This window comes from Myotis lucifugus, unplaced genomic scaffold (genome assembly GCF_000147115.1).
Source record: "Myotis lucifugus unplaced genomic scaffold, Myoluc2.0 scaffold_15, whole genome shotgun sequence".
Classification (NCBI taxonomy): Eukaryota; Metazoa; Chordata; class Mammalia; order Chiroptera; family Vespertilionidae; genus Myotis; species Myotis lucifugus.
Window position 1 is genome coordinate 14898276 of NW_005871063.1, and position 27528 is coordinate 14925803.

The window sequence follows — 27528 nt, forward strand, 5'->3', positions numbered from 1 at the left end:
TGGTAAATGTGGGGCGGGCGCTAGGGGGCAGCAAGGCCGGGGAGCCAAGGTGTCTGGCTTTCTGGGGCCGCTCCAGTGCTGTGCCGAGGACGGTGCTGTGCCGAGGACGGTCATCCTCTCATGCTCTCACTGCGAGAGTGGGTGGTTCTGTATTGGGAGGACGCTGGGGGTTGCTAACTGCATAGTGAGAAGGTGCGGAGAAATGCAAGGGTGTTTTGTGTTTCATCTTTCTCACGAATGACAGTTCTCACCTGAAGACACAGTGTCTCCCGGGAGGGTTTCTGCTCCATGAAAAACAAAACGAAAAAGCTTTGTGTTGAAATGCATAGATTTACTGAGGTTACAGTGAACATGCGTTCTGTTTTCTCTTCTGGAAAGCTTTGCTTTTTCATTGACAATCCAAGTGGATTGGGAGGCGGACAGGCTGGTAGGCCCGAGCACTGAGGTGGGGTCTGCATTGTGGAAAGATGGGCTGACGGTGCTGAGTGTTGAGTGTTCCTGGAAGGCAGCCACGGAGCAGTTGGTCCGATATAGGTCTTTCTTGGTCTTTCTTGGTCTGCCCTGGGATCCTGCTATGAAAATAAATTCACCCAGAAAGAGCAGGCAGACAGGAGGGAGGTGGATTATGCTTGGAGGATTGCTGTTTTCACTCCTGGACTCTTTCCTATAAACTGATATTTTACTTTGATATTTACAGGAATTTGAAAGTGATTATGTTGTGTTTAAATCCAAAACTTTGGATTTTGACAGAAGGCTTGGGACAATTCTTTGCGAAGGTTTCTTTAACTGCAATGGTTTGGAGGCCGCATTTAAGGTTGGTCCTGAAGAAGCTATCATAATAATAATTTACTAATGAATAATTTAGACTGCTAGATGAAAGGATTGAGTGCATTCCTTTCTGATCCAGGTAAACTGTTAACTAGTCACAGTCTTCATATTCAGCTCACTGAATTATGAGCTTTGCTTTATGCACTACGGAATAATGAAGTTTATTTTGGACAAGGTCAGGACGTTTAACTATTGATCTTTTTTTGCATTCAGTGTTTTGGGTGTTAACGCCTTGAGAGCAAGTTTAGCATGGCCTATGAAATAGCGATTCAAAATTAAGCCACAGTGAAAAGTGAAAACTATCTGTTAATTCTGTTAAATCAAGAGTTCTTCCCCCCCCATTTTTACATATGTTGGGTACACCTGCCTACTTTATTGCTCAGACTAAAACGAATAGCAGCTTATATACTGTCTTTCATCAGGTTTAAGACACGATTATCAGATACACGATTATTTTGTGTATCAATAAAGAAAAATGTCAAAAAAATTATGCCATTGATTATTAACATGGTCCAATTTCAGAGATGTTAAAACATGAGAGAGCGTTAGTGATAGACCTGATGAAACATGGTATGTATGTATTCAGAGTTGCATGAAAGAAAGGCACTTTGATAGTCCTCCCAAAGGGAAGGTTTACTGTAGGAACTAGGGGCGTCCTGTGGAAATGTGCTTGTCAACGAAGAGAATTACAAGCCAAGTACAAACTCAGATGATATTGCAAAAGAGGCTTCAACACCAGGAGAAGCATAGCTGGAGAATCATGGGTACAGTTCGCTGACAGTGGCAGTGCAGTGCAGTGTAACAGACACAGACGTAATACAAGATTTGTTTGATTTTGACCCTCAGATTCAGGTGAATTGGTCAAATGGTGGTGAAACAGTGTCTTCTGGCCCCCGAAAAGCATTTTAACATAAATTCACAGGGATCAAATACTTCTTTGTTGTTTTGTTGTTGTTTTTCAGAGCTCTGGGATGAAACAGAGATGCCACTGGCCAAAATATATAGCCTGTTATAAAATAAAACCCCCTGTAATCCCATCTCTCAGAAAGACTGATAGATTTAATACAGTCACACTCTTTCTTGGACTAGATATGCATACATATTTCCCTTTGACAAAAATGGCATTTTCTGACCCCCTTTGGTAACCTTTTCCACTTAGCAATGAATCATAAATGTTTTCTTGCTTTTATAACCAAATTCAGCAATATTTTTTATTAATGGCTACATAGTAGTTGATTACATTCTCTGCTCCTGGAGCTCCTTGCCGGTGTGTTTGTATAACTGGGAGAAAGATGCAGAGGGAAGTCTTAATTACCAAGGCTCCTACCTTTTCTAATTCGGGTCTTTCTTTTCCCTTCTCACAACCATTAATATGGATTCCGTTCTAGTGTGTGCCAGCTGTTTTTTCTAAATAGTTTTATCTGATTGCCATGTATCTTTATTTAACTTTCCCCTATTTGTGCCCTGTCTACTGAAACATATACGATGAGCCCCCGCCTCCACGCTGTGCGGGGGGTGGGGGGGGCGGGGGACATGGTCTTACAGTTTGGGCTGCATTTAGATAACCTGCGATGCCCTGTGTGAAGCAAACACTGAACAACTGCTTGAAGTGAGGTGGGCTGACAGAATCAGAGTGTTGAAATGACACACTGCTGGGGAACTGCAGGGGGAGAAGAACAAGATGATAGGGCTGTGCATTTAGGGAGAAGATTTCTACCATTGGTGTGGGATGATGAACTCTGACCCTTTGCTGTTGCGTCCCAGGGAGAAGATACTTGCAGACTGGTCTCTGAAGGCCATGATTCAGTGCCTGCTCTTGGCAGAGACGTGGCCAGGAGGGCCCTGGAACCAAACACTGGTCTCCTCTAGTTCAAAGCCGACAGTGTTGGTGCTCACCACAAAACAAAACAAAATACTAATGGATGTTTCTCTAAAATTTACAGTGTGTGTACATGAAGGTAGACTGAAGTATGTAAGAAAATGAAGGTGTCTAGAAAAAGGTGTCAGACAATGTAATTGAAAACTATAAAATTGCGATGGTTTTAAAAAAATAGTTCAGGTAGCAGCAGATTAAAAAAATCTTTGAGGGCCCTAGCTGGTTTTGCTCAGTGGATAGCGCATCGGCCTGCGGAGTGAAGGGTCCCAGGTTTGATTCTGGTCAAAGGCACATGCCTGGGTTGTGGGCTTGATTCCCAGTAGGGGGCATGCAGGAGGCAGCCAATCAATGATTCTCTCTCATCATTGATGTTTCCCTCTCTCCCTTCCTCTCAAATCAATTTTTGAGGGGCAAACATAGGAAAATATGAGTATGTACCACTTGACCAGTGGCAGCAGCATTGGGAAAGCCACATTACACAGTGAAGCTAAGAAGTAGAAGGAAATCACAGAACTCAAGCGGGGTATTTAGGGGAAAGAAGCATGGAGTTGAGGCCCATCTTTAGCCCCTGAGGGTGACAGGAAGGCACGCATCTGCACTCTTCGTGAAATAGCTTAGTTCCCCCGACAAGGAGGCTCACATGACCTTCATGCTCATCCTGGAGGGTAATTATTATATATCTACGATACTGAAAAGATAGGATCCTGTAGGATCCTGTCTGCTGCCTAAAAGGTTGACTCTTTTTTTACGACTACTCTCTGGCTTTAAACCTTCCCCTAAACCTGTGGGTCACGACCCCTTTGGGGGTCGAACGACCCTTTCACAGAGGTCGCCTAAGACCATCAGAAAACACATATATAATTACATATTGTTTTTGTGATTAATCACTATGCTTTAATTATGTTCAGTTTGTAACAATGAAAATACATCGTGCATATCAGGTATTTACATGACGATTCATAACAGTAGCAAAATTACAGTTAGGAAGTAGCAACGAACATGAGGAACTGTATTAAAGGGTCGCGGCATGAGGAAGGTGGAGAACCACTGCCCTAAAGGATATTCTGTCTCTGGTACTTGTGTACTTGGAGTGAAGTCCCCCTTAGCACCTCGGGTAGGCAAGATGCGACGTAGCAGGCGAGCTGCTGGTATTGTTTCAGCTGCAGTCGATGGGATGAGTGTTTGAAAGGGATTGTTATCAAATGTTTCCTTCCCGTTGGAGTGCATTTCTTGGTTAAATCTATGAGACAGCGTTTACTTTTGGATTTAAACACGAAGTCCAAACTCAACAAAACTGATTGTGAAGAGACAGTAACTTACATTTTGCTAGGTAGCAGCTAACGAAGCAGATTCTTAAATATTTAGCGGTTTCTATAGTAGTTATAATTAGCATCACCAGGAAAAAAGCCAGAATGTGTTTGGCTTCTAAGATACAATTAGATTTGCATTTTAGTTTGTATAGCTTTTCACTGTGTTGAGTTTTTCCCAGTGAATGTAGTTTATCGAAATGTTTACAAAATGTTAAATACGTACAATGAAGGTATTTTTTTAAAGAAAACAAATTTGGGGGAACACCTGTTGTTTCCCTAAGAGGAAAAATAGCTCTTTTGCCACATCACTAACAAGGCACAAACCTTGGTTTTGTACAGCGTTCTGCCTTGTTGATGATATTTAGTTATTTTGAGAAGATCCCTTCTTTTATTTCAAAGAAAACATCTCTATAACAGGCCTAATAATTTACATTTCATGAAGCCTATGCAGAGCAAGCCAATAATAAAAGAATGGTTTTAAATGCCCCCTTGGCTCTGAGAAGCCCAGGGAAGCACAGGCCGGGCTGCAGGCTGCCCAGGGTCAAGTGCCAGCGGCTTCTGAATTCAGGCAGGTCACTCCCTCCTATAACTCAGTTTCTTGATCTGGAACATGTGACAGTAGCATTCTTTGTTGTTGTTGTTCTCACCTGAGGGTATTTTTTTCATTGATTTTTAGAGAGTGGGAGGAAGGGGGAGAGACAGAAGGAGAGAAACATCAATGTGAAAGAGAAATATTGATTGGTAGCCTCCTGCACATGCCCTGACCAGGGGCGGGTATCAAGCCTGCAACCTAGGTACATACCTTTAGTCAGAATTGATCCGCAACCCTTCAGTCCTCAGGCTGACGTTCTAACCACTTAGCAAAACCAGCTAGGGCAACAATAGCATTTTTAAAGCCATCAATGTGAAAGAGAAACATCAATTGGTAGCCTCCTGTATGTGCCCTGATCAGGGATGTAACCTGCAGCCTTTCTGGTGAATGGGATGACACTCCAACCAACCAACCAAGTCACCTACCAGGGCAAGTTTCAGATTTGGAGGTATTGCAGAATACTTATAGGGTTCTAGGTTTTTGCTCTATCTCTAGTTGTGTAAGAGCTGTAAGGGGAGAAATAGTGAGTTGAGTATTTGTATTAAAAACCCATAGTTCTTAACTATTCTTTAACTTTGATGTTTTTAGCTTTTGACCATATTTGGGAATTTTCTAGAGAAACCAGTTGTCATGGAAATTTTCAGCCCACATTACAGCTCACTGGTGCACATGTTTAATGCCGAGTTGGATATGTGTAAGCAACTGTATAATGAACATGTGAAACAGGTAAGTGAGGGAGGAAGTGGGGCAGTACACAGCATCATATTTGTAGGTCAGGGCTGTCTACTAAGACTTTACATAATGATGTCTGCTTTATTTAGTTGGGTTTCTTATGGCAATGAAGAACCTGTTTTAGGACCATTACTTGTCTACTTATCAAGTCACTTAATACATATCTATAATAATAAAAGGGTGATATGCTAATTGGACCAGACGTCCTTCCGGACGTCTTTCCTGAAGAAGCCAGGGCCAGAGGGAAGCCAGCCCGGGTCCCAGGTGCCTGCGGGCGGCCCGAGGGAAGCATGGGTCCCAGGTGCCAGAGGAGGGAAGCTGAGGTCCTGGGTGCCTCTGGCGGCAGGAGGAGGGAAGCCAAGGTCCCAGGTGCTGGAGGAAAGCTGGTGCCAGCAGCTGGTGGAAGGAAGACCTACTCTTGCACAAATTTTCATGCATCAGGCCTCTAGTATTTATATATTTGCCCTGTAAAAGTGCCAAAATGAATAATTGCTTACAAGGTTGGAATGCATTCTGATTAAATGTCCCCTCCCTTCCTTTTCACCAAAATAACAATTTGCAGATTGAATGTGGAAATGTGGTTCTTCACAAGAACATGCCATTTACCTCAGGAAACATCAAGTGGGCTAAAGAGGTCCTGGACCGACTCCAGGCGTTTTGGTCAAACTTCGCATCTCTCCACTATCTGTGAGTATTTCACGGTGAAAATCACCCTCATGATACAGGTGATTTCCTACAGGGCAGGAGCTGTTCATTTTAGCTGTTCATTTCCTTTAACTCTTTCCATTGGCAGGGCTCAGGGAGAGGATTCATCCCCATGGTTTTGGACTATGTTTAATGGGACTTATAACTTCACATAGTTCCATGTTTTCAATCCTTATCCTTTTCACTTTTCCTTTTCACCCAAAATATGTTTGTAGTTTTTTGTTACTGTTTTTCTTTTTTTTTTCAATCACTACTAACATTCCTTTTATTTTGTGGACTTCTGTACCTTTCTCTTTTCTTTGTAGGAATTGGTACCTTGTTGCTATTGGCAAAAACCTTGGAGTTCCATTCATTTCATGACTATATCTTTTAAGGCAAAGACAATTATAGCATTATTTGGCCTTTATTGTTTCTCTTCCTGATTTTTTTGTGGTGTGTTTTGTTATGTTTTGTATTGTATATTATTGTAAAGTAGTTAAGCTGAAATCTATCTAAGATATAGAATCATTTTCCTACAGATTCTTAGAAAGTCCTGATGATGCCTCAGTTCACCAGAAGTATGTTGAAATGACAGCTCTGCTAGACCAATTTGAAAATCGTATCTATAATGAATGGAAAAATAACGTGGATGAAATCTGTGAATTCAATTTGAATCAACCCTTGATTAAATTCAGTGCCATAAATGGTCTTCTCAGCGTCAACTTTGACCCAAAGGTAGGGGTTTGATGTTTTAAAGATGTTTAACAGAAGTGATTTTTATTGTAAGCATATTCCTGACACTTCCAGTCATTTATATTTTGTGAGAATGTCAGTGCTATGAGGAATATAACTAAAAACATTTTGTACTAGGTCTTTGTTTTAGGATTGTTTCCCAAATTCTATATTTACCCCTCTCTATTTTGCCTCATAAGTATTCATTTACCATTTTCACCTTTGCTTGGTAAGTTACTTGAGAATAGGGTACATTTCATTTTATCTTTGTGTTCTGTGTTTCTAACATAATGTCTGGCACTTGGTAATACTTAATAAATGTTAACTCATCTGAATAGAATCATTAGTCTTTTATCATGTTTTCTGGCTTGAATTATATTCATAGTACATATGAAAGTAGCTTTAATTAAAATTTTATCATGTAAGTTAAGATTTGGGGAATCCAGAGATTGTATGGAATGAAAGACCGTTAATCATACTGTGGATGGACAATGGTAAATTTTGGTGTCATAATATCCTTCAAAGAAACAATAAACTTGAATATGTTAGTTAAATTGATGATAATTTTTATAAAGACAAGTTTCAAAAAATGTAAAACAACATATAAATGCCAAAAATAATATTGACAGTTAAATAACATCCAGGAAAATTACCCTTATTGAACAGATCTTTTCCCCATGAAAAACCGCAAACAAAAAGAAATTTCATGTTTTCTCACATCATTAACATGTTAAAGTACGGGTGCTTCAGTAGCAATTATATATGTGTTTATATGTCTATGTTTACACATAATGACTATCTGTGCATATATATGGTAATACAGTGCATATATTTTAAACAACCTATCTCCAAGTCTGATAGCTTGGGAGTCACAAAGGAAGCTTTTTTTTTCTGTTTGTCTATGTGAATATGCTCTACAGGAAAGGACAAGCATATAAGAATATCCATTTCTGAGTTGCTGTTACAAAAAAAGACTAGTGACACATCTGGCTGAATTTTTAGATAGTGAAGATTATATATTCACTTTTAGCTATTGCCCTATTTTTCATGGCTGCTCAAATGTATGAGAAAGTTAGCCTCCATGAGTTTGTTATAATCTGTACCCAATTCCTGATCTGTTTCCCTAAAATATTACAGTGAATACCATCACTTAATTTTGTTTGTAAACCTCAGCACACAGACACAAATATATGCCCTGAGGATTCCCTCTACCTCTGATTCCATAAAACCAGTATGTAGAAATGAAATTCCTGAGGTGTTTTAGGGATAATGCCTATAATTCTCCCTGAAAGGATTCCAAACACACAAAATATAGATTATAAACACAAAGTATATTGTACTAGTTAACATAGGGAGGGACAACCTAAGGTAGTCAACTGGTTTACCTTCTTAAGCATGTTTTATGGGTTTTTCCTCAGATTCTGATTTATTTTTATTTTTCTAAGATACATTTTTATTGATGTCAGAGAGGAAGGGGGAGGGAGAGATTGAGAGAGAAACATCAATGGTGAGAGAGAATCATTGATTGGCTGTCTCTTGCATATCCCCCACTGGGGTTCGAGCCTGCAGCCTGGGCATGGGAATCAAACCGTAACCTCTGGTTTTATAGATTGAAGCTCAACCACTGAGCCATGCCAGTCGGGCAGAACCTGTGATTTAGAGGTACAGCCACTTCTGCCACATGACATATGCATTCTGAAAAATCACTGGATTATGAAAGACTGCACAATCAACAGTACAGGACTTATGGGGGGAAAGGGGTTATGGGTGCAGGACTCAAACTTTGTCAGTGATACATTAAGAAATTACTAGTAGTCACCTAGAGAAAACAGTAGTACAGTTTTACACATTTTAAATAGTTAAGTAATACATGCATACTACAATAAATATGACACTTTCCCTTGACAAAGACCTGAAGTTTGCTTATGGAAGTGGGTGGGGGAAGGGTTACAACTTGTGTGTTATTGTAAAATGGAAAGACGGTTATCAGAAATCAGGTGGAAAGTCGTACCACCAGAATGTTTGGCGTGTGAACTGAGCTACCTGGTGGATGTTTGAGGTGTGTTCATATGGACATTTTGTATATTCCTACGCTTTTCAGTTCAGTTGGGTGCTGTTTGTAGCATTTTCCTAGTGTTTCTTGCTGATTAAACTGCAGATTAGCAAAGACAAAATGTGTGGAATGCTCAGATTTCTCCCTAGTATATTAATCCTGTTGGAACAAATATGTGTTTCTGAAATAAGCATTCTAGCAGAACTGAAGGTATGGGAATGGTCCGAGGTCCACTGGTGGCCTCCCATTGTAGCTCTGGGTGTGCACGTGTCACTGTCATGTCTTGAATCTTGGACAACGGGCCATCATCACTGATTTCCAACTTCATTATTTATACTCCTATGGAATGTGTGATTGTTGCTTTGAACAAGCATATGCAACAAAGGCCTCCTAACCTTGACAATTTGAAAATACAATTATTGGATGAAAATGTACATGTTTTGATTTTGACTTGTGTTAAAAATAGAACGATATGCAATAAATGCAATAATCATTGATGTTCTTTCAATAGCTGGTGGCAGTCTTGAGGGAAGTGAAATACCTCTTGATGCTGAGGAAGTCAGACATTCCAGATTCAGCCTTAGCCATCTTCGAAAAAAGAAACACTATTTTAAAGGTTTGTCTTTTTACATATTGAACAGAGGCGTTTTGAGTGTTAATTATTGACATGGAGACCTGTGATACTTTTATGCATCCAAGGTGGACAGAGGAGCCTTAACATACTTGGGGTTTTCTTTGCTCAGTACATTGGCAACCTTGAGCTTCTGGTGCAAGCGTATAACAAGCTGAAGCAGACTCTCCTGGAAGTCGAATACCCTCTGATCGAAGACGAGCTGAGGGCTGTGGACGAGCAGCTGCAAGCAGCCGCGGCATCGCTGACGTGGCAGGATGACTGCTGGGGGTACATCGCGAGGGTGACAGAGGCCACCGCCGAGCTGGAGCGCAGAGTCGAGCGCACGCAGAGCAACGTGAGAGCCATCCAGCAAACCATGAGGGCGTGGGCCGAGTGCACGCTGCTCCCCAGGAGAGAGCACCGGAGGGAGGCCGCCCTCATGTTGGAGGACAAGGGGGATTTGTTCTCCAGGAAGTACAGGCTCATCCAGGAGGACGGCTGCAGGATACACAGCTTGGTGGAGGTAATGGCTTTTCAGGAGAGCTTTTCATGAGGTGTAGAAGAAGAGCAAAGATATTTACCTAATGACGCAGAACTCCTGTGCGCCCTGAAAGAGCTTCGTGTATTGCTTTGTGAAGCATTTAACGTGGAGGAGCTCATTACTGACCTGTCATTTCTGTAGGTCTCACTATTCTCTTTCCTGAGGGAAGAGATTGGAATGTGAGAGAGCTGATAAAACAGAAAGGAGAGAGATGGTACCCTCTTCTTTGTCATAGTTCCAGCCTCTTTTGGATGCTGTTCGTAGCCACCGTGATTTGATGAGTACCCACAGGTGCCAGCAGCACCTCATTTAATGCTCTCAACCGTCTCGGACGGATGGCCACTATGAGAACTTTGGTTTTTACTCTGAGGGGAACTAGCCGCAGAGACTCTGCTCAAAGGTTTTCCCTGTTAAGTGTGAACCTCAGGGGAACAAGGAGATGGCAGACAGGGAGACCATTAGGAGGTTATTCTATCATCCAGGTGAGAGATGACCATGGCTGGGGCAGGGTGGTTACTGATGGCAGCACTCAATGCCGAATGGATTTCGGAGGTGGAGCCAACAGGATTCACTGTGACAAGTCAGAGGAGAGAGAAGTCCAGGGTGACTTCAGGTTTTCGGTCGGAGCAACTGGAAGAATGGACTTTGTTGCTCCGAGGAGGACTGTGGTGGAGCAGATTTTGTAGGGAAAAAGCAGGATTTGGTTTGGGGCGCATTAGACCTCCTGCCCAAGAGGAGATTTTGAGTAGGTTGGCATTGCAAACGGGAGTCCGGAGTTCAGGGAGAAGTTCAGGCAGGTGACATAGAATCAAGAGTCATGAGCACATATATGATACGGAAGGCCAAGGACTTGGGTGAGATAGGGTAGGAGTTAAATGTAGGTAGAGAAGAGGTACATGGACTGGCCCTGAAGTCCTCCCTGAGTGATTCACCCCTTCTCCCCTTATCAGTAAATGGCTTGGAGCCTGGTGCTCAGACTTCCGGTGAAGAATGTGGTTTGGAGGAAAGCTGTGGAAATAGGGCAGAAAGTGAGTCAATTCTGCCTTTTTGTGCTGCATCCTTAGTGGCTTGTGGGATCTCAATGGGTAGGTCGTCAGAGTTTAAGATGAAGGGGAAAGGGTGGAATCATGGAAGATTAGGTCTGGAAGGGACCTGAGCGATTATTTAGTGACCCAAAGTTTTCCTTTCTCTTCTCTGTTCCCCCTGTGCTCCAAATTGTTGAAAATAGAACACTTTTCATAAATGTTACTGCAGTGATACAAACTGGATCTCTTGGTAGAGAAAGTATAATCAATGAGACACATGCAGGTGTGTTACTGTGATATATCCGAAAGAGTCCCTCTCATTGGCAATCAAGAGGGATGGTTTCTAGTCCTCGACCAGCAGCCAGCTTCCTGCTGCTGTGGGTTCGATCCCTGTTTAGGGCACATATAAGAATCAACCAATGAATGCATAACTAAGTGGAACAACAAATCTCTCTCTCTTCCAAATCAATGAATTAAAGATATAAATAAAATGAAGAGTCTGAATAAGATGGTCTTTAAGGATTTTTTTGTTAGCTCTGAGCTCTATACTCTTCTTTCAAGTATCTACAAAGGAGTTAGGGCTGCTGTGTCCGGCACAGCTCCCTGGCTACAGGTCACGTAATACTACACAGATGTAGACGGTTCCACATGGATAATGGGCAAGAGAATATCCCTGAAAGGGCAGTTCTTAAATGTGTTTGCACGCAAGAAACCCTGGAGCTTGCTCATTTCTTCCCTGTTTTATCAGGAGCTAGACTCACCTCTGCAGTTCAGATTTTTACATGTAGCACACACCTTTGAATTCTGAATCATATAGCAAATAGTCAAAGTAGAGAGCACAGTGCACCTTATAATGAGCTCTCATTCCAATGTCTCCTTTGCTCTGGGCTACTGTTTCTGGCTTGGGCATCTGCCTGCTGCCCTGTATACACTATGCAGCCTTTGCATCTCAGAAGGTGTCTCTGGAATCAACCTTGCTGCCCACCTGACCTTTCACATCTATGTCCCTAGGTCTGCCCCACTGCATGCCCAACCTCCAGCAGTCCTTGACCACATTCGTGTCTGGCCCTGTTGTGCCCATTGACCATCCATAACTTCACCCACACTCTTGGGAGATGCTGAAGAGATGGAAGAACTTCATATTGTGGAAGCATGAAGGGAGTTTAGACTTCACCAGGCCAGTGTTTCCCAAGCTAGGTTACTGTTCCACAGACTGCTCACAGGGGGCTCACAAGACATATTCTTTGTCTGGAAATGGGTTAAACCAAGTTAAATAGACTTTACTATAATAGGTGCACTGTGAGTCTCCAAGAATGGCCAAGAGTACATAACACCTGGCTGGCTTTGTGAATTTTGGATATCCCAGGACAGTGTTCTCTGAAGGACTACTTTGGGAAACCTCTTTATCTACCAGCAAGTTGCTGGAAGGCAAAGTTCAAGGCCACATAGAGTTAGGGACAGAGCAAGACGGAAAGCCCAGGTCAAATACATCTAGAATGCACTGGGAACTCGTGTATTTCTTGTCTGTATGTGAAGATAGCAATCTTCATAATGATTTTTCCTTGAAAGAACGACTTTTGAACGTATATTTTAAATGAACTAAATGTCAAAAAATCCTGCTTGGATCTTTACCATCTAGCTTAAGGCTCTGCAACCTAGCATTTGAGTACTCCTTCTCTCACAAACCACTTACATGGAATGCTTTCATTTTTATACTCACAAGTGCTTACAGTCATGCATCAATACTTTATGTTTCTAGGAAAATAGGAAGCTCTTCAAGGCCAATCCTTCTCTGGACACCTGGAAGATTTATGTGGAATTCATTGATGACATCGTGGTGGAAGGCTTTTTTCAAGCTATAATGCATGACTTGGACTTCTTTCTGATGAATACGGAGAAGCAGTTGAAACCTGCACCATTTTTTCAAGCACAAATGATCTTAATGCCCCCAGAGATTCTGTTTAAACCTTCTTTAGAAAGAGAGGCTGGGGATGGCTTCTATGACCTGGTGGAAGAAATGCTGTGTAATAGTTTCAGGATGTCTGCCCAGATGAAGCGAGTAGCAGCACACCTGGAAATAGCAAATTACCAGGTATCTTCTTGGTAGATGGGTGTTGGTTTTTACACTAATGACTTAAAATAAGCCGGGGTAATGGAAAGCACAGGAAAGGAGAAGTTGGAAAAGGCAACGTCATTTTTTATTTTACCAACTACTCTCCCTTTGCAGAATTGCCTTGGCTAATGTTATGTTGCACGTAATTGATAGAGCAAGATTGGTTTTAATAAGTGCTCAGTTTTCCTCTCATTTAGAATGACATGGATAACATGTTAGGCCTGGCGGAGGTCAGGCAGGAGATAATGAACCGAGTGGCAGGCGTCATCAGCAAAGTCTTGGACTTCAGAAATTCCCTGGACACGTACGCCTACCTCTGGGTGGATGACCGGGCTGAGTTTATGAAGCAATTTCTCCTGTATGGCCAGACTGTGTCAGCCGAGGAATTGGATGCTCATGCAAATGAAGAGATCCCTGAACAACCACCAACCCTGGAACAATTCAGGGAACAGGCAAGGGAACCTTTTAGCTTTGAGTGTGCTTCTTGGCTTTTGATTGAGTTGTTAGAGTTATTTTTCTTTTCTAATTACAGATCGACGTGTATGAGGCTCTGTATGTTCAGATGAGCAAGTTTGATGACTTCCGAGTGTTTGATAGTTGGTTCAAGGTGGACATGAAGCCTTTCAAAGTGAGCTTGCTGAACATCATTAAGAAATGGAGCTGGATGTTTCAGGAGCATCTTTTGAGATTTGTCATTGACAGGTAGCCTTTTGTGCTTTGGTATTTGGAATTATATCTTAACACCTGACGGCTTCCTAAAATTCAGATATTAATTTTAAGAGCATTGAAACTGCCAGTTTTATAATAGAGCAAACAAGTAATGTTTAATTAGGTAAATAATGAAAATAACAGTCCGAAGTCTTACACTTCGAAATGTCTTCACGAGCTTAATTGGTGTTTGCGTGTGGATACATATATGTGCATATGTGTTTAATAGTCTGAATGAGCTACAAGAATTTATAAAGGAGACAGATGGCGGGCTCCAGAGAGAATTAAGTGAAGGCGATCACGATGGCCTCATTGACATCATGGGGCACCTTCTGGCTGTGAGAAGCCGACAGAGAGCGACTGATGAACTCTTTGAGCCGCTGAAAGAAACCATCACGCTCTTGGAAACCTATGGCCAGAAGATGCCTGAGCAAGTCTACATTCAGCTCGAGGTAAGTGTGGTGGTAAAATAATCATCATCAATCGAGCATCTCCTTTGGCCAAGTTCTTTACCTGTACTTTTCCTTACGACATCCTCATAATAACCTGTATTACAGAGATTCATGTTTTCATTTTACAGGCCAGGAATCTGAAGCTGAAAGGGACTTGATAACTTTTCCTAGGTCACACAGGTAGTAGAGCTAGCCACTACTCCCTCTTCACTGCTCCGCTCCGCTGCCTTCTTGTTAGAAGGGACTTAGGTGATAGAGAGCCTCTAAGTTCCTCTTTTGAGGACCATGTTAGCCATCAGTTTCACACATGAAATATATTCCAGCTCTCTTTCATTTAAAACTCTCAGTTGAGAAGTGTCCTAGACTTTGGAAAAATGTCATGGACTCATTAATAAAATAAAGAAAGCCCAGTTTGGATGGAGACATCACTGTGTTTCCAAAACAGGATTTCGCTGTCATCCTCCCGTTTCCATGCTCTGCAGAGACCTGGTGCCAAATGATGAACACAGTCTTTTTAGTTGTAACTGAACCTGTGAATAAAGATCTCACAGTGGAGGCCAGTAGTTCGGTTGGTTAGTGTGTCGTCCCAATAGGCCAAGGTTGCAGGTTCCATCCCTGATCAGGGCACATACAAGAACTAACCAATGAATGCATAAATGAGTGGAACAACAAATTGATGTGTCTGTCTGTCTCTCTCTCTCTCTCTCTCTCTCTCTCTCTCTCTATCTATCTACCTCTCTCTTTCCCTCTCCCTCCCTTCCTCTCTCTCTCTCTCAAAGAAAGTGGGCTACACTTTTAGATATGTGTGCGCTTCTGTGTCAGTAATTCAGGCTGGTCAGGAGGAAATACAAGATTGGTAGGTAGAACAAGTTGCACTCAGAATTTAGCAGTGCCCCAATTTTATTTTAATTAAAGCAACTTGCAGATTATAAAGCAATTGAAGTCAAAGAGCATGTCTTGTCTTTGTTGCACTCCTGCCCCACACAGATACAATTGATACCTAGCACAGTGTACCCTCCATAATTGGCGGTCACGGGCTCATTCATCAAACATTTACCCAGGGTTACAAAATCGTCTTTGGAACCTCGGATTTGTGCCCTCAGCTGCACAAATAAAGTCCCATTGCTATGGGTGATTTTGTCTGACAAAACAAGTTCCGTGTCCCAGGAGATGACCCAGAGAAATAATGCTTTATTAGTCTGGACACCAGGAATGCTTCTCAACCACAATTATGCACGTTGGCTCTTCACAGAAAAGAACTTCCTGCTGTCCTCTGCTCTGAAGTCAGGGAGGGCACAGTTGAGTTGCTACCTGAACTGTTTATTGCTTCTTTTGTCCTACATCCAGTAGGAATTAACCTTCCTTTTCTTCTTACTTTAAAAACCCTAGTAATTGAAAATTAACCTAACCTAAACGCTCAAACTCTCCATCCAGACGGTACACACAGAGTCTCAGGAGCTGGAGAAAAGTGGAGGGTGAGGTTGAGTCACATTTTATTGCTGCCCTGCCAGATTCAAAGCATTTAAAAAATATTTTTTTCTTGATTTCAGAGAGGAAGGGAGAGGGAGAGAGAGATTCATGGATTGGCTGCCTCCTGCATGCCCCTTACTGGGGATGGAGCCCATCACCAGGGCCTGTGCCCTGACTGGGAGTCAAACCGTGACCTCCCGGTTCATAGGTCTATGCTCAACCCTTGAGCCACGCCAGCAGTTGTCTTTATCCGTTAAATTGCTAAACATGGCTCCGTTTTTAGTTGTTAGAGATCAGCAAAGTCATTTCCAGAGCACTTTAATTTTATTCCCTCAGCAGCAAAAACAGTTTTAAAATTTGCATTTACTTTGACACGATTTTCATTTATTCTGAGATAAATCTTACACCAAGGGACAACGCGGATTTGTGCCGGGAAGAGACGGATCCTGGGTGCCCATGAGTCAAGTCTGAACAGGAGTCTGGCTCTGAGCCTTTCAGTCACTTTCATCTTTTTTGAGATACACTCCTCTTATTCCAGAATGAAACGGTGTTATGGGTTAGTGTCGGGATTAGAATTATTTAACCCTGTGAGGTTGATTTGTTTTAGGCATTGAGGTCATCTCCCGTTTGCCACCTGTGTTTTTGTAGGAATTACCAGAAAGATGGGAAACCACCAAAAAGATTGCAGCAACGGTCCGACACGAAGTTTCACCTCTCCAGAATGCGGAAGTCACACTTATAAGGAAAAAATGTATTTTGTTTGATGTAAGCGAGCTGCCAAGTTTTTTGTTTTGTTTTTTAAAAGAGAGGTTTTTTCAAGGATTATTGAGGCTGTTTGTTTGAGATTCACTTTCTCCTTTTCCTGCCCTGATCAGGGGAAGCAGGCCGAGTTCAGAGAGAGATTCAAACTCTACGCTCCTTTCGGTTTTCATGCAGAAAATCCATACACAGTGCTTGATAAGGTAATGCCGGTCTCCCTTACCTTACGTGTGTTGCAGTAGCTGCTTTGGAAAATAAGTGTAGACACCGAGCTACTGCTATATTTTGCCTTAGTTTTGCAATTAGTTATAGGAGTTGAGAATTAACTATTTAAAACAGTTTGCCCCAAGTAAATTATATTGCTTTAACTCATGTCTCTCAAAGCCACTATCATCATCAAAGTAATCCTACTAGTGAAAGTAAGCACTTACTGTATACATGTCAAGAACTTTGCTAAGCATATTACATTGTTTTTTTTTTCAGTTCTTGCCATTTCCCTCTGATGGGGCTTCTATTATGATTAGCGGATATTTGGTACAGTTCAAAACATCCAGGAGACATTTGGTCCAGACAAAAAGGTCCTTAAAATCTGGCCCTGGCCCGGATGTGCCCAGTTAATATAAATCCTGCTCTTCTGCAAGATTCGAACCCTGACCCTTCTACCTGACCCCATGTGCCTGGGGCAGCTCGGCTACCAAGGCAAGGAGCGCTATCCTGGGCGGTGTAGCCACAGCACAATTATTGGACCTACAAATCATGATAGCATTTTTTAATGTATTCATACTGCAAACCAAAAGTATAAACAAACATTATAGGCTCTGTGGATCCAGGGCCACTTCCTAAGGAACATTTTCTAAGCTGGATGGTTTTGACAGGACCAAATATCAAGGACCCTTTGGCGCAAACCAAATGTCCTGCAAGGTCTGTTATTCTTTTATTTCCAGATAAAAAAATCAAGTATAATTAACTTGTTGGAGATTATATAGTTAAGTAAGTGATACAACTCGTATCAAAATTCTAGCTAATTTTTTTAAAAAAAATTAAATTTTAGTCATTACACTATTTCCCATGTGAATTTTGCCAGTAAATAACTCCCTAATTTATAATGAACTGCTTTATTATGGTTGACTATAAGAATGAATAAAATGGGTCAATAATCCAAAATGGTGAGTTATTCATCTGAGGCTTGAAAACATGTTTTAAACTTTTATTAGAAAAATATTATCTTTTGATTCTCTACAAATTTTTTTTAAAGTTTTTTATTGTTTAAAGTATTACATGAGTCTCCTTTCCCCCCCATTGACCTCTCCCTGGCCACACCTGCCCCCCAGCACATGCCCTCACCCCCCTACTGTCTGTGTCCATTGGTTATGCTCATGTGCATGCATACAAGTTCTTTGGTTGATCTCTTACCCCCCAAGCTCCCCGCCTTCCATAGGTTAGACCAGGGGTGGGCAAACTTTTTGACTCGAGGGCCACAATGGGTTCTTAAACTAGACCAGAGGGCCGGAACAAAAGCATGGATGGAGTGTTTGTGTGAACTAATATAAATTTAAAGTAAACATCATTACATAAAAGGGTATGGTCTTTTTTTTTTTAGTTTTATTCATTTCAAATGGGCCGGATTCGGCCCGCAGGCCGTAGTTTGCCCACGGGTGGGTTAGACAGTCTGTTCGATGCTTCTATGACTCCGGTTCTATTTTTGTTCATCAGTTTATGTTGTTCATTATATTCCATAAATGAGTGAGATCATGTGATATTTATCTTTCTCTGACTGGCTTATTTCACTTAACATAATGCTCTCCAGGTCCATCCATGCGGTTGCAAATGGTAAAAATTCCTTCTTTTTTATAGCGGCATAGTATTCTATTGTGTAGATGTACCACAGTTTTCTTATCCACTTATCTGCTGATGGGCACTTAGGCTGTTTCCAAATCTTAGCTATGGTGAATTGTGCCGCTATGAACATAGGCGTGCATATATCCTTTCTGATTGGTGTTTCTGTTTTCTTGGGAGATATTCCTAGAAGTGGGATTACTGGGTCAAATGGAAGTTCCATTTTTAATTTTTTGAGGAAAACGCCATCTTTACAAATTCTTAATCACATAGCTAAAATGAGAAGGTGACTGTGACATTTAGGTTTAGGATCTGGGCAGCTTTCTTTTTTAAAATTTTTTTAATTGATTGATTTTAAAGAGAGAGACAGAGACACAGAGAAAGACAACAGTTTGTTTTTCCACTTGTTTATGCATTCATTGGTTGATTCTTGTATGTGCCCTGACAGGGGAATTGAACCCACAACCTTTGTGTGTTCGATTGATGACACTCTCACCAACTGAGCTGCCGGCCAGGGCAGGAGCTGGGCACCTTTCCGAGTCCTTCCTCTCGGCTGCCATTCTGATTCCACTTCATTCACTCCTGAGACTGGTGGGAAACTTGCAGCTCACAGCTGTTACTGCTCTCTCCAAACTTTGGGTTGAATTTCATTTTAACTGCTGTAAACACAGTCGGAAAACACCATTCTGTAGCATAAGGTCTTCTCTTTCACTTGGCTGGAGAAAAGTGGTTAATGTAGTTGCTGAATATATTCATAGAGTTGTGGTTTTTGAAACAATTATATCTAAATTTCAGGTGGTTTGCGCAGATTGTGGGTGGGGAGACATTTTTATTTGACTAACCAATGTGCTGTGTGTAAACACTACAGTTATTTATTGCAGCCTACCATTTGCATGCTATACTGTAACAGCATGTAGTTACATACCTAAATGTCAGAGATATTTATCCTTGTACCTACAGAATGTGTTGAGGGATGTTTTGAATAAGTAGGGCTGCATTATGTTTACCTTGAAGTCATTTTCTTGTGTGTTTGTCCAGTGTTTACATCTAACGATTATCTAACTGGATTCAACCAAAGGTATGTGTATGCTTTGTTCTGGGCTGGTTGGTAGACCCTAGTATTGAAGGCACCTCACCCTGCCAGAAGTCCTTAGGTATTCATTCAGTATTCATTCATCATACAAGCTCTTGGAAGACATTTTTAACCCATTAAAGGACAACAAAAACTCTACGCAATACATTTCACACAGGAGAAGTGAAAATTGCCAGTTGCATTAATGCTAATGGTGAAATACAGAAAAGCCCCATATGTCCATCAGAAGTAGAATAAATTAAATCAGGGAAATATTAAATAAAAATTTGGTGGTTATGCTTGTAGTGGGAACAAGAGGGATAAAATTGATAAGGCCGTTACATGTTATTAGGAACATAGTATTTCCTAAGCTGGATGGTATATATGCTCACATGCACACCCTTTTACATGTATGGCATTTTTCATAATAAAACTAAGAGACTTGCGGTGCTTGTTTCTAAAGGTATAACTTTACACATGAAGTATATAACGTGCATAATGAAAGAATATTAGGGTACTGATACTCTTATTTACATAGTAGGAACTTAAGAGACAGAGTTGAAAGTTGACGAACCACAAAAGGATTGAGCATGGGCATTTAAAATTTAAAAAGTACGTCAAAAGAACGGAAGCAATGTAATGGTTGCATATTGAGAGGAGGATGGGCAAAACTATGAAGTGGGACTTAACAAAGTCAAACCCTGCTTTGCAAAGCCCGTAACTTAGGGTACTGTGAAAATTCGAGCAATTGGGAAGGAACAGCTTGTGACAGAACTGGGAGTTCGCGCACCCAGAAGACCTGGGGAACGAACTTGGCTTTCCAGCTTTTCCCGCATTGCAAGCTCTTCTGCACTCCTTGTACTTGTACTGAGCACATTTACCCCTCCCCTAATAAAATGAAAATTAAGAGTTGGCTTATTAAGACAGAAAAAAGTGAATCAGCTTACATTTGGTATAAAACATAAACTATTCTCCACAGACGGGAGGGTAGGTGCCCTTGGTGGACATAGCCATACAGTGAAATGTCTCCTACTGTGTTGTGGTTTTATTTCACAAACTCTCTTCGGTACATTTTGTACTATTGCTAATCTCTAGGATTTTTTTTTCAACCTGAAAGTTGTTTTTTAAAAAAGTGATTTATTCTTAAGTGGAAGCCACTAGAGCCTCATCTTTTGCTGCTCAGCAGAGTCCCCAGCTGTACAATGAAAAAAAACCAAGAGGAAAAATGGTGTCTGTAGATACCTGATGCCAGAGCAGATTTTGCTGAAATCTGAAGGGAGACTATTGATAAGGCTATTGTGTTTATTAATAGTCTGCTCTCACCTTTGGAGTCGCTGTGACTTCGCTCTTCTAAAGCCTCCTACTTTACCACTGACTGTACTGCAGATCTTTTAAAAAATGGAAGTTAATATTGTTGTCACCAGAGCCATAGAACTGTGCAGGGTTCTCTTCTCTACAGCATTTCGTTGGATGTTAAGGGTGTTTGTGTGCATGTGTGTTTTCTCCGTAGGCAAACCAAGAGCTTGAGGCATTAGAAGAAGAAATGTTACAGATGCAAGAATCGACGCGTCTTTTTGAAGTGGTTCTCCCAGAGTACAAGCCCATGAAGCAGTGTCGCAGGGAAATAAAACTGCTCAAGGGACTCTGGGATGTCATTGCGTACGTGAAAGTAAGGCGCTGCCTGTTGAAAGCATGCTTCTTTCTTTTCGTAGTTCTTTTGTATAAATATGCAACCTTTTGAGTCTATATCATTGTACTTGGGTTTTATGTCTTGTAATATGTAGAGATTATATTACCCCCCAGAATTAGAGTTCATACATCTGTGATAGGAGAAGATCCTTCTCTGAATATCAGTTGTTTGTTTTTAGTTCTGAAGGAATGTGTGTAAGGAGTTGATGGCATCAAGTCCTTTTGGGGGGATTATGTAGGATAAAAGTTAATATATAAATACATATTACACATAAATGGTAACCTGTTCATACGAACTCATGTGTATGCCCATGCCTATGCTTATGTGTATGTGCACATATAAATCAACCCAACTAAAAACAAAGTTAATTTGTATATGGTTAATTAAGTTACAAACTTAAATGTAAAAATAAATTGTAGGGAACTAGGAATGTTGTAACATGCATTATACATAATTCTCCTTGAAGTTAGTTGGAAGCCATATAGAAATATATCTACAAAACATAGGATATAGTCAAGAATTTAATGAAAGTTTTATCTATTATTTTATTTTAAAATATATTTTCATTCATTTCAGAGAGGAAGGGAGAGGGAGAGAGAGATAGAAACATCAATGATGAGAGAGAATCATTGATCAGTTGCCTCCCACACACCCCACACTGGGGATGGAGCCCGAAACCCATGTATATGCCCTGACCGGGAATTGAACCGTGTCCTCCTGGTTCATAGGTCAAAGCTCAACCACTGAGCCATGCTGGCTGGGCTTAATGAAAGTTTTCTTTATAATGGACTGTGATTCTTACGAAAGCTGATTTTATGTTATATGTAGAATAATAAAAACCTGGTATGTTTAATGGTCATATACTTACCCAGTTCATTCAGACTACTCAGGATGAAATGATCATGATGGTGTGTGCATGGAATTTGTCATTGCTCCTAGAAATTAATATATCATAATGTTTTAGCTTTAAGTTTGACATGTTCTGACAACTGTTTTATTTTGGTGGTAGGAAGTTGTGACAAGTGCAGTTAACACTTAAATAATTGACTTCCACTGGATGGTAGAGGCACTGTGTATCGTCAGTTTATATATTTTGCTGTGGAGACTTGCTTTCACCAAATGTTGTTGACACTTTTATCTGCTCATGCGTTTTCAGAGAAGCATTGATAATTGGACCAAAACCCAGTGGAGGCAGATTAATGTGGAACAGATGGATGTAGAGCTCAGAAGGTTTGCCAAGGCAAGTTCCATAACTGTCGGGTATGACGATTTATCTTCCTCTGCACCACCTCCTTCCATCTTCCCTGACCGGGTAGCTGGTGTGCTAGGCTGCGTGTCCTTATTTACTTCACACAGGATGATCGGAGACAGTATTTCTCCCCCCCTCAGCCAGTTGCACTTTTAATCAAGCCTGCCTATCTGAGAACGAGTGGAAAAAGCATATTAAGGCTAATGAAGTTATGAGTAGCCACTGTAATCATGCGTTTCCTAAAACCGTCTAGAAGGGAGAGTGTTAAGATGAAGAGTACTAGGGCTCAGAGGTTAGGCTTATAAAAGCTCAGAGGTTAGGCTTATAAAAGCGTTTGAATTCTTTTCTTAGCAACCATGAGCACTTTGTATCTTTAAAAAATGCCTTTTGGTTCTAGAACTTGGGTGACGGATTGGAGTGTGCCTCTTGGGGATCTATGTGGGACTCTGATCTCTGTAGAATGGTTATTCCAGGGTCCCCAGGTGGCTCCCTGTATACAGGACTGAGCTTCTTTGAATTTAGTGTTTTGATACCCAGTCCCCGTAGCCATGTGCCCTTGAAGAGAGGAGGACCTCTTTGGATAAAGCCAACATGCACAGCAGGGAAAGGCAGTTAAAAGTGGCAAGGGTGTTCTCCCCCCCAGGATGTCCTCACCTTGACTCAGTCCTGTGCTCAGCTCCTACCAGCGCTTCCCAGGTTTTCTCTTGGGTTATCCTGGTCCCCAGGACCCTACCTGAACTGCCCCATCACTTTTTGAATGTCATGGCGTCCCTCTGTCATTATTGTGCTCACTCTCTGTATCCTCTGCTGCCATGTCACTCACTTCAGAGTGGCAGCGTAACCCCCACTTGCAGCTGAAGCTCCTTTATTTTCTTTTAAAATGGCATTGTCCTTTTTTTCACGCTGAGATGTTGTTTTGTTTTTTAAAAAAATATATATTTTATTGATTTTTTACAGAGAGGAATGGAGAGGGTTAGAGAGTTAGAAACATCGATGAGAGAGAAACATCGATCAGCTGCCTCCTGCACACTCCCCACTGGGGATGTGCCCGCAACCAAGGTACATGCCCTTGACTGGAATCGAACCTGGGACCCTTGAGTCTGCAGGCTGACGCTCTATCCACTGAGCCAAACCGGCCAGGGCCTGAGATGGTTTTTTGATGGGTTTTCTCATTCACAATTGTGAATGTTGTTCCATGGGCCAAGAAGACAGCCAAGTCAAGGGCCCTATTCGACACATCTTCAAGTCATGAAATAGGTGCGGTCCAAGGAACCAAGCCTCAAAGGGATTAACATTTCCAGGCTACCGTTCAAACGAGGAAGGTCTTGGCAATCTAGATAAGTCTCAGTGTTCCGATGATTTGTGTTTCTAGAGGAAATACTCTTCGTTGCACGTCCTGTAAACACCATTTCCCTGCATTCAGTGTCCCACGGGCCATTTACTTAGAACCTGTGAGTAAGGAAACCAGTGTGTCCCAGGGGGCTGGTACGTAGTGGACTTATGGTCCACTATATGAATGAGTGGATCCTTTTCTGTTTCTCTGGGATTAGTCCTTAGCCTAGGGGCTTAAATGCTTTTACTCTCTTTCCTAATCCCAGGAAAATGTACATTTATTCTTTCAATGAAGGCAGACTATAAAATGTATTGTTATATCTGGGGACTTTGTTGTTGTTGTTGCTTTTCTTTAGGAAATCTGGTCACTAGACAAGGAAGTCCGAATCTGGGATGCATACACCGGCCTGGAAGGCATGGTGAAGGACATGGCAACCTCCCTGAGAGCCGTCACGGAGTTACAGAGCCCCGCCCTCCGAGACAGGCACTGGCACCAGCTCATGAAGGCCATTGGGGTCAGTTTCCCGAGTCTCGTTAATGGAATATTTTTGTGATTGTGAAGTGTTATTCCTTGGTTTACATTATTCATCTGGGATGAAGTGGGATTTGTGAACAGGTTCTGGTCACATGGGAGAGGTTAAGCTCCTTGAGATGGGAGGGACAGACTGAACATGCACAGATTCTAGTTTTAGCCCTGTGCTGTGGACTAAATGCACCCCTGGAGAATTCATATGCCGAACTCTAAATTCCCGGGGTGATGACATTTGAGGTGAGGCCTTTGGGAGGTAATTAGGTCCTGAAGGTGGAGCCCTAGTGAATGGGATTATGGGATTAGTGCCCTTATAAGGGCATAAAAGGCCAGAGCTTTCTATTCTTTGCCGTGTGAGGAGAAGGCAGATATCCCTAAGCAAGCAGAGGGCCTTTGCCAAGCACCTGACCATGCTGGTGCCTGACCTGGGACTTCCTGCCTCTAGAACAGTGAGAAATGAATGTTTGTCATTTAAGCCATCTAACCTGTGGTATTCTATTATAGCAGCCCAGACTGACTAAGACACCCCACTTTTATCTCTTACTGGCTGTGTGACTGCAAACAAGACACATAACCTCTCTATTTTGAATTTTGCTTTTTATTACTAAAATGAGAGGAATGCTGTCTGTTCTCACACGAGAGGAGTTTGTCAGCATCCAGTAAGAGAATGTGAAGGCATTTGATAGAGCACAGCGTAGCTGCAAAGACTCTGACTGGTTTTGGAGAGGATCAGAGGGCATAGAAATGAATTTGGCTGAGCCCCTCGACCCAGGAACCAGGGAATGCTGACATTGTGATTGTTTCCACCCAGTTCATTTAGTAACCATGTCTTCTTTGATAGTGTGTTGATTTTATTGCAAAATATAAAATGATTTCTCTTGTATCCGTGCCACTTGAGGCTATATTTTCTTATCTTCCTGCATCTTTTAAGAGCAAACACACCAATCTTACACTTAGTTTTTAGGGAAGGGGATCTTAATGAATGTACAATATATGAAAGGCAGTCTAGTATGTTTTTTTTTCTCTCTGGGCAGATCTAGACCTTCAGGGACTCATTGTGGTGAAAGGCTGTGGGGATCTGAAGGCTGAGTTTGCAGTTTCCCACTCATGGAAACTAGGCTTTGTCATTGCAACCCTCACTCTTAGTAACTCTGGGATCCTGGGCAACTGACCTGCTCTCCAGACCTTAATTGTCTCTTCTATGAAGTGGAAATACTGCAAATGCTTCCCCATGGAGAATTGGTGACACATTGGAGATGAGACCCAGTATATAGCAAGTGCTCAATAAATGATCCCTAAAGCTATAATTATTAGAGTTTTTTAGACATTGGATATTTAGACCTTGTAATTTGATTGATTGATTGATTGATTCAGAAAAATCCTTGTTGAGTCTCCCAATATGTAGTCAACTGGGTGTCCCTCTCCCCCCTCACATTCCTCCAATGACATTTCTTCTCACCACAGTCGCTTGCCTGTATCACGCCTTTCCGCATGCTAGACAAATGCACTGTCCCAGGCAGACAATTTAGAAAAAGGCGCCTCCCGCCAGGGCATCAGGGCAGTGGCCAAATTCCCTCCCCTTGTCGCCTGGGCTGGGGGTTCCTGTTTAATGCACAAACTGCGTGACCCATTCCACACCCCTGCTCTTTCCTTCTCCCAAGACCTGGGTCCCTGGGCCCTTCAGCTGTGGAGTGAGACCAGAAGTGATGCATTGATAGGGTGACCAGCTCATCTGTTTTGCCCAGGATTTTCCAGGTTTTGGCACCAAAAGTCCCACATTCCGGGAACCCCCTCAGTCATGGGCAAACAGGGATGCTTAGTCATTCTGTGCAGAGAGGTGGATGGTGACAGGGCGTGTGACAGGGTGGGGAGGGCTAGAGAGGGGTGCAGCTTCTCAGAAGCAAGGCTGGATGTTCTGAGCAGGAAAGGAAATAGTTTTCCTGTAACCATGTGGCTGGATCCGCTCTGCATTTGCAAGGGACATGGATGACTTAGGACATTTAGGAAGAGCTGAGAGCTTAGCAAATACTGGGGTGAGTGGGTGGAGTCAACAAGATGATAAAGAAATGCGTTCATTGCATTTTCACATGGTAAATATTACTGACACTGTGCGTGGAAATATTTTATTCTCCCAGGGAACTGTGATTAAATTAGTGATAAAATGAGGTTAAATTACGGAAGCAACTGGGAATTATGCTCGGTGAATAGAGTGCTTTAGGAGGAAAAGACAAATGAGCTATTACCTGATTCCTGGGATTTCAACCAAGTTATAATAAATGAACATAGTGATTCTCTTTAAAAAATGGGTTTTGTGGGAAAAGGAGATAAGAAGCCAGCTGACAGGGGAAGGCTGTGGAACAGAAGGAAGTGGTGTAGTGTGAATGTGGCCTGAACCTCGGCCCCGCTTCTGGCGGGCGATGCCTTAGTAACTGGGAGTTCAAAAGCAATGCCTTTGATGGTCCACAACTTTCAGAACCAGAGGTGTGCTCAGCAGCTGACTTGAGTATATTTAGCTCTGATTCATCCCTCTGGTCACGAGGTGAAAGGAACCATTAATATACGTGGAATATAAATGCTGCCCTTTTCTCTTCTTCTTAAGGTCACGTTTTCAATAAGCGAAGCCACAACTCTGGCAGACTTGTTAGCCCTGCGGTTACACCAAGTGGAAGACGCTGTCCGGAGCATCGTGGACAAAGCAGTGAAAGAACTGGGGACGGAGAAGGTGGGGTCCTCGGGGCTGTTTCTTTTCACACTGGGCTCACTCTGCACGTTGGCCGTCAGACGACTCGGGGAGAAGTCCGTGCCGTGGTTGTGTGGAGACAGGAGTCCCAGCTTGTCCCTCGCTGCTAGTTAGTGTGTGACTTGGGCGGGAGATGGAATTATTCCAAGACCAGAGGGTTGGCCCAGTTGATAATGATGATACCACAAAAACACGTATCATTTACTTCCGGAAAGAGGTCTTCTTCTTCTTACTTGACAGATGAGGAAACTGAGGCAGAGAGAGGTAGTTAACTTACCCAGGTTCACACACTCAGGCACTCTGAGCAACACCTGTCTCAGGCTGGCTGATTTGTAGGTCAGATCCATCAAACCTCCAGAGGGCCTTTCAAGGCCCTTTCTGCTCTAGGATTCCATTTCAGTGAAGGATTAAAAATCAGATTCAAGAGAAACTTGATATTGGTGTGGTGCTTATTCTTTTTTGTGATGGGATTTCTTTTCTAAACCTCATCAGCATGTATTATTTGAAAGAATAAAAATCGAGGCCAGTAATATTTGGTATCAGTCCCTCTGTTTTTTTAAAAAAAGTATGTTAAGCATGTAAAATATTCACG

The 27528-nt window shown here is 42.0% G+C and overlaps 1 protein-coding gene across 1 annotated transcript in view; it reads left to right on the forward strand.

Moving 5' to 3' along the window:
* The window catches only part of DNAH11 (dynein axonemal heavy chain 11), a gene marked incomplete at its 3' end in the record, with an annotated part of 169262 nt that overhangs the window by 14661 nt on the left and 127073 nt on the right, over positions 1-27528 (forward strand). Inside the window, exons 7-22 of the mRNA XM_023750793.1 lie at positions 698-814; positions 5195-5332; positions 5901-6025; positions 6562-6757; positions 9319-9423; positions 9551-9943; positions 12746-13078; positions 13297-13551; positions 13632-13801; positions 14037-14259; positions 16378-16494; positions 16605-16691; positions 20907-21065; positions 22243-22398; positions 24024-24182; positions 26796-26918. Coding sequence (XP_023606561.1) covers positions 698-814; positions 5195-5332; positions 5901-6025; positions 6562-6757; positions 9319-9423; positions 9551-9943; positions 12746-13078; positions 13297-13551; positions 13632-13801; positions 14037-14259; positions 16378-16494; positions 16605-16691; positions 20907-21065; positions 22243-22398; positions 24024-24182; positions 26796-26918 — 2856 coding nt within the window. The remainder of the gene's footprint in view (positions 1-697; positions 815-5194; positions 5333-5900; positions 6026-6561; positions 6758-9318; positions 9424-9550; positions 9944-12745; positions 13079-13296; positions 13552-13631; positions 13802-14036; positions 14260-16377; positions 16495-16604; positions 16692-20906; positions 21066-22242; positions 22399-24023; positions 24183-26795; positions 26919-27528) is intronic.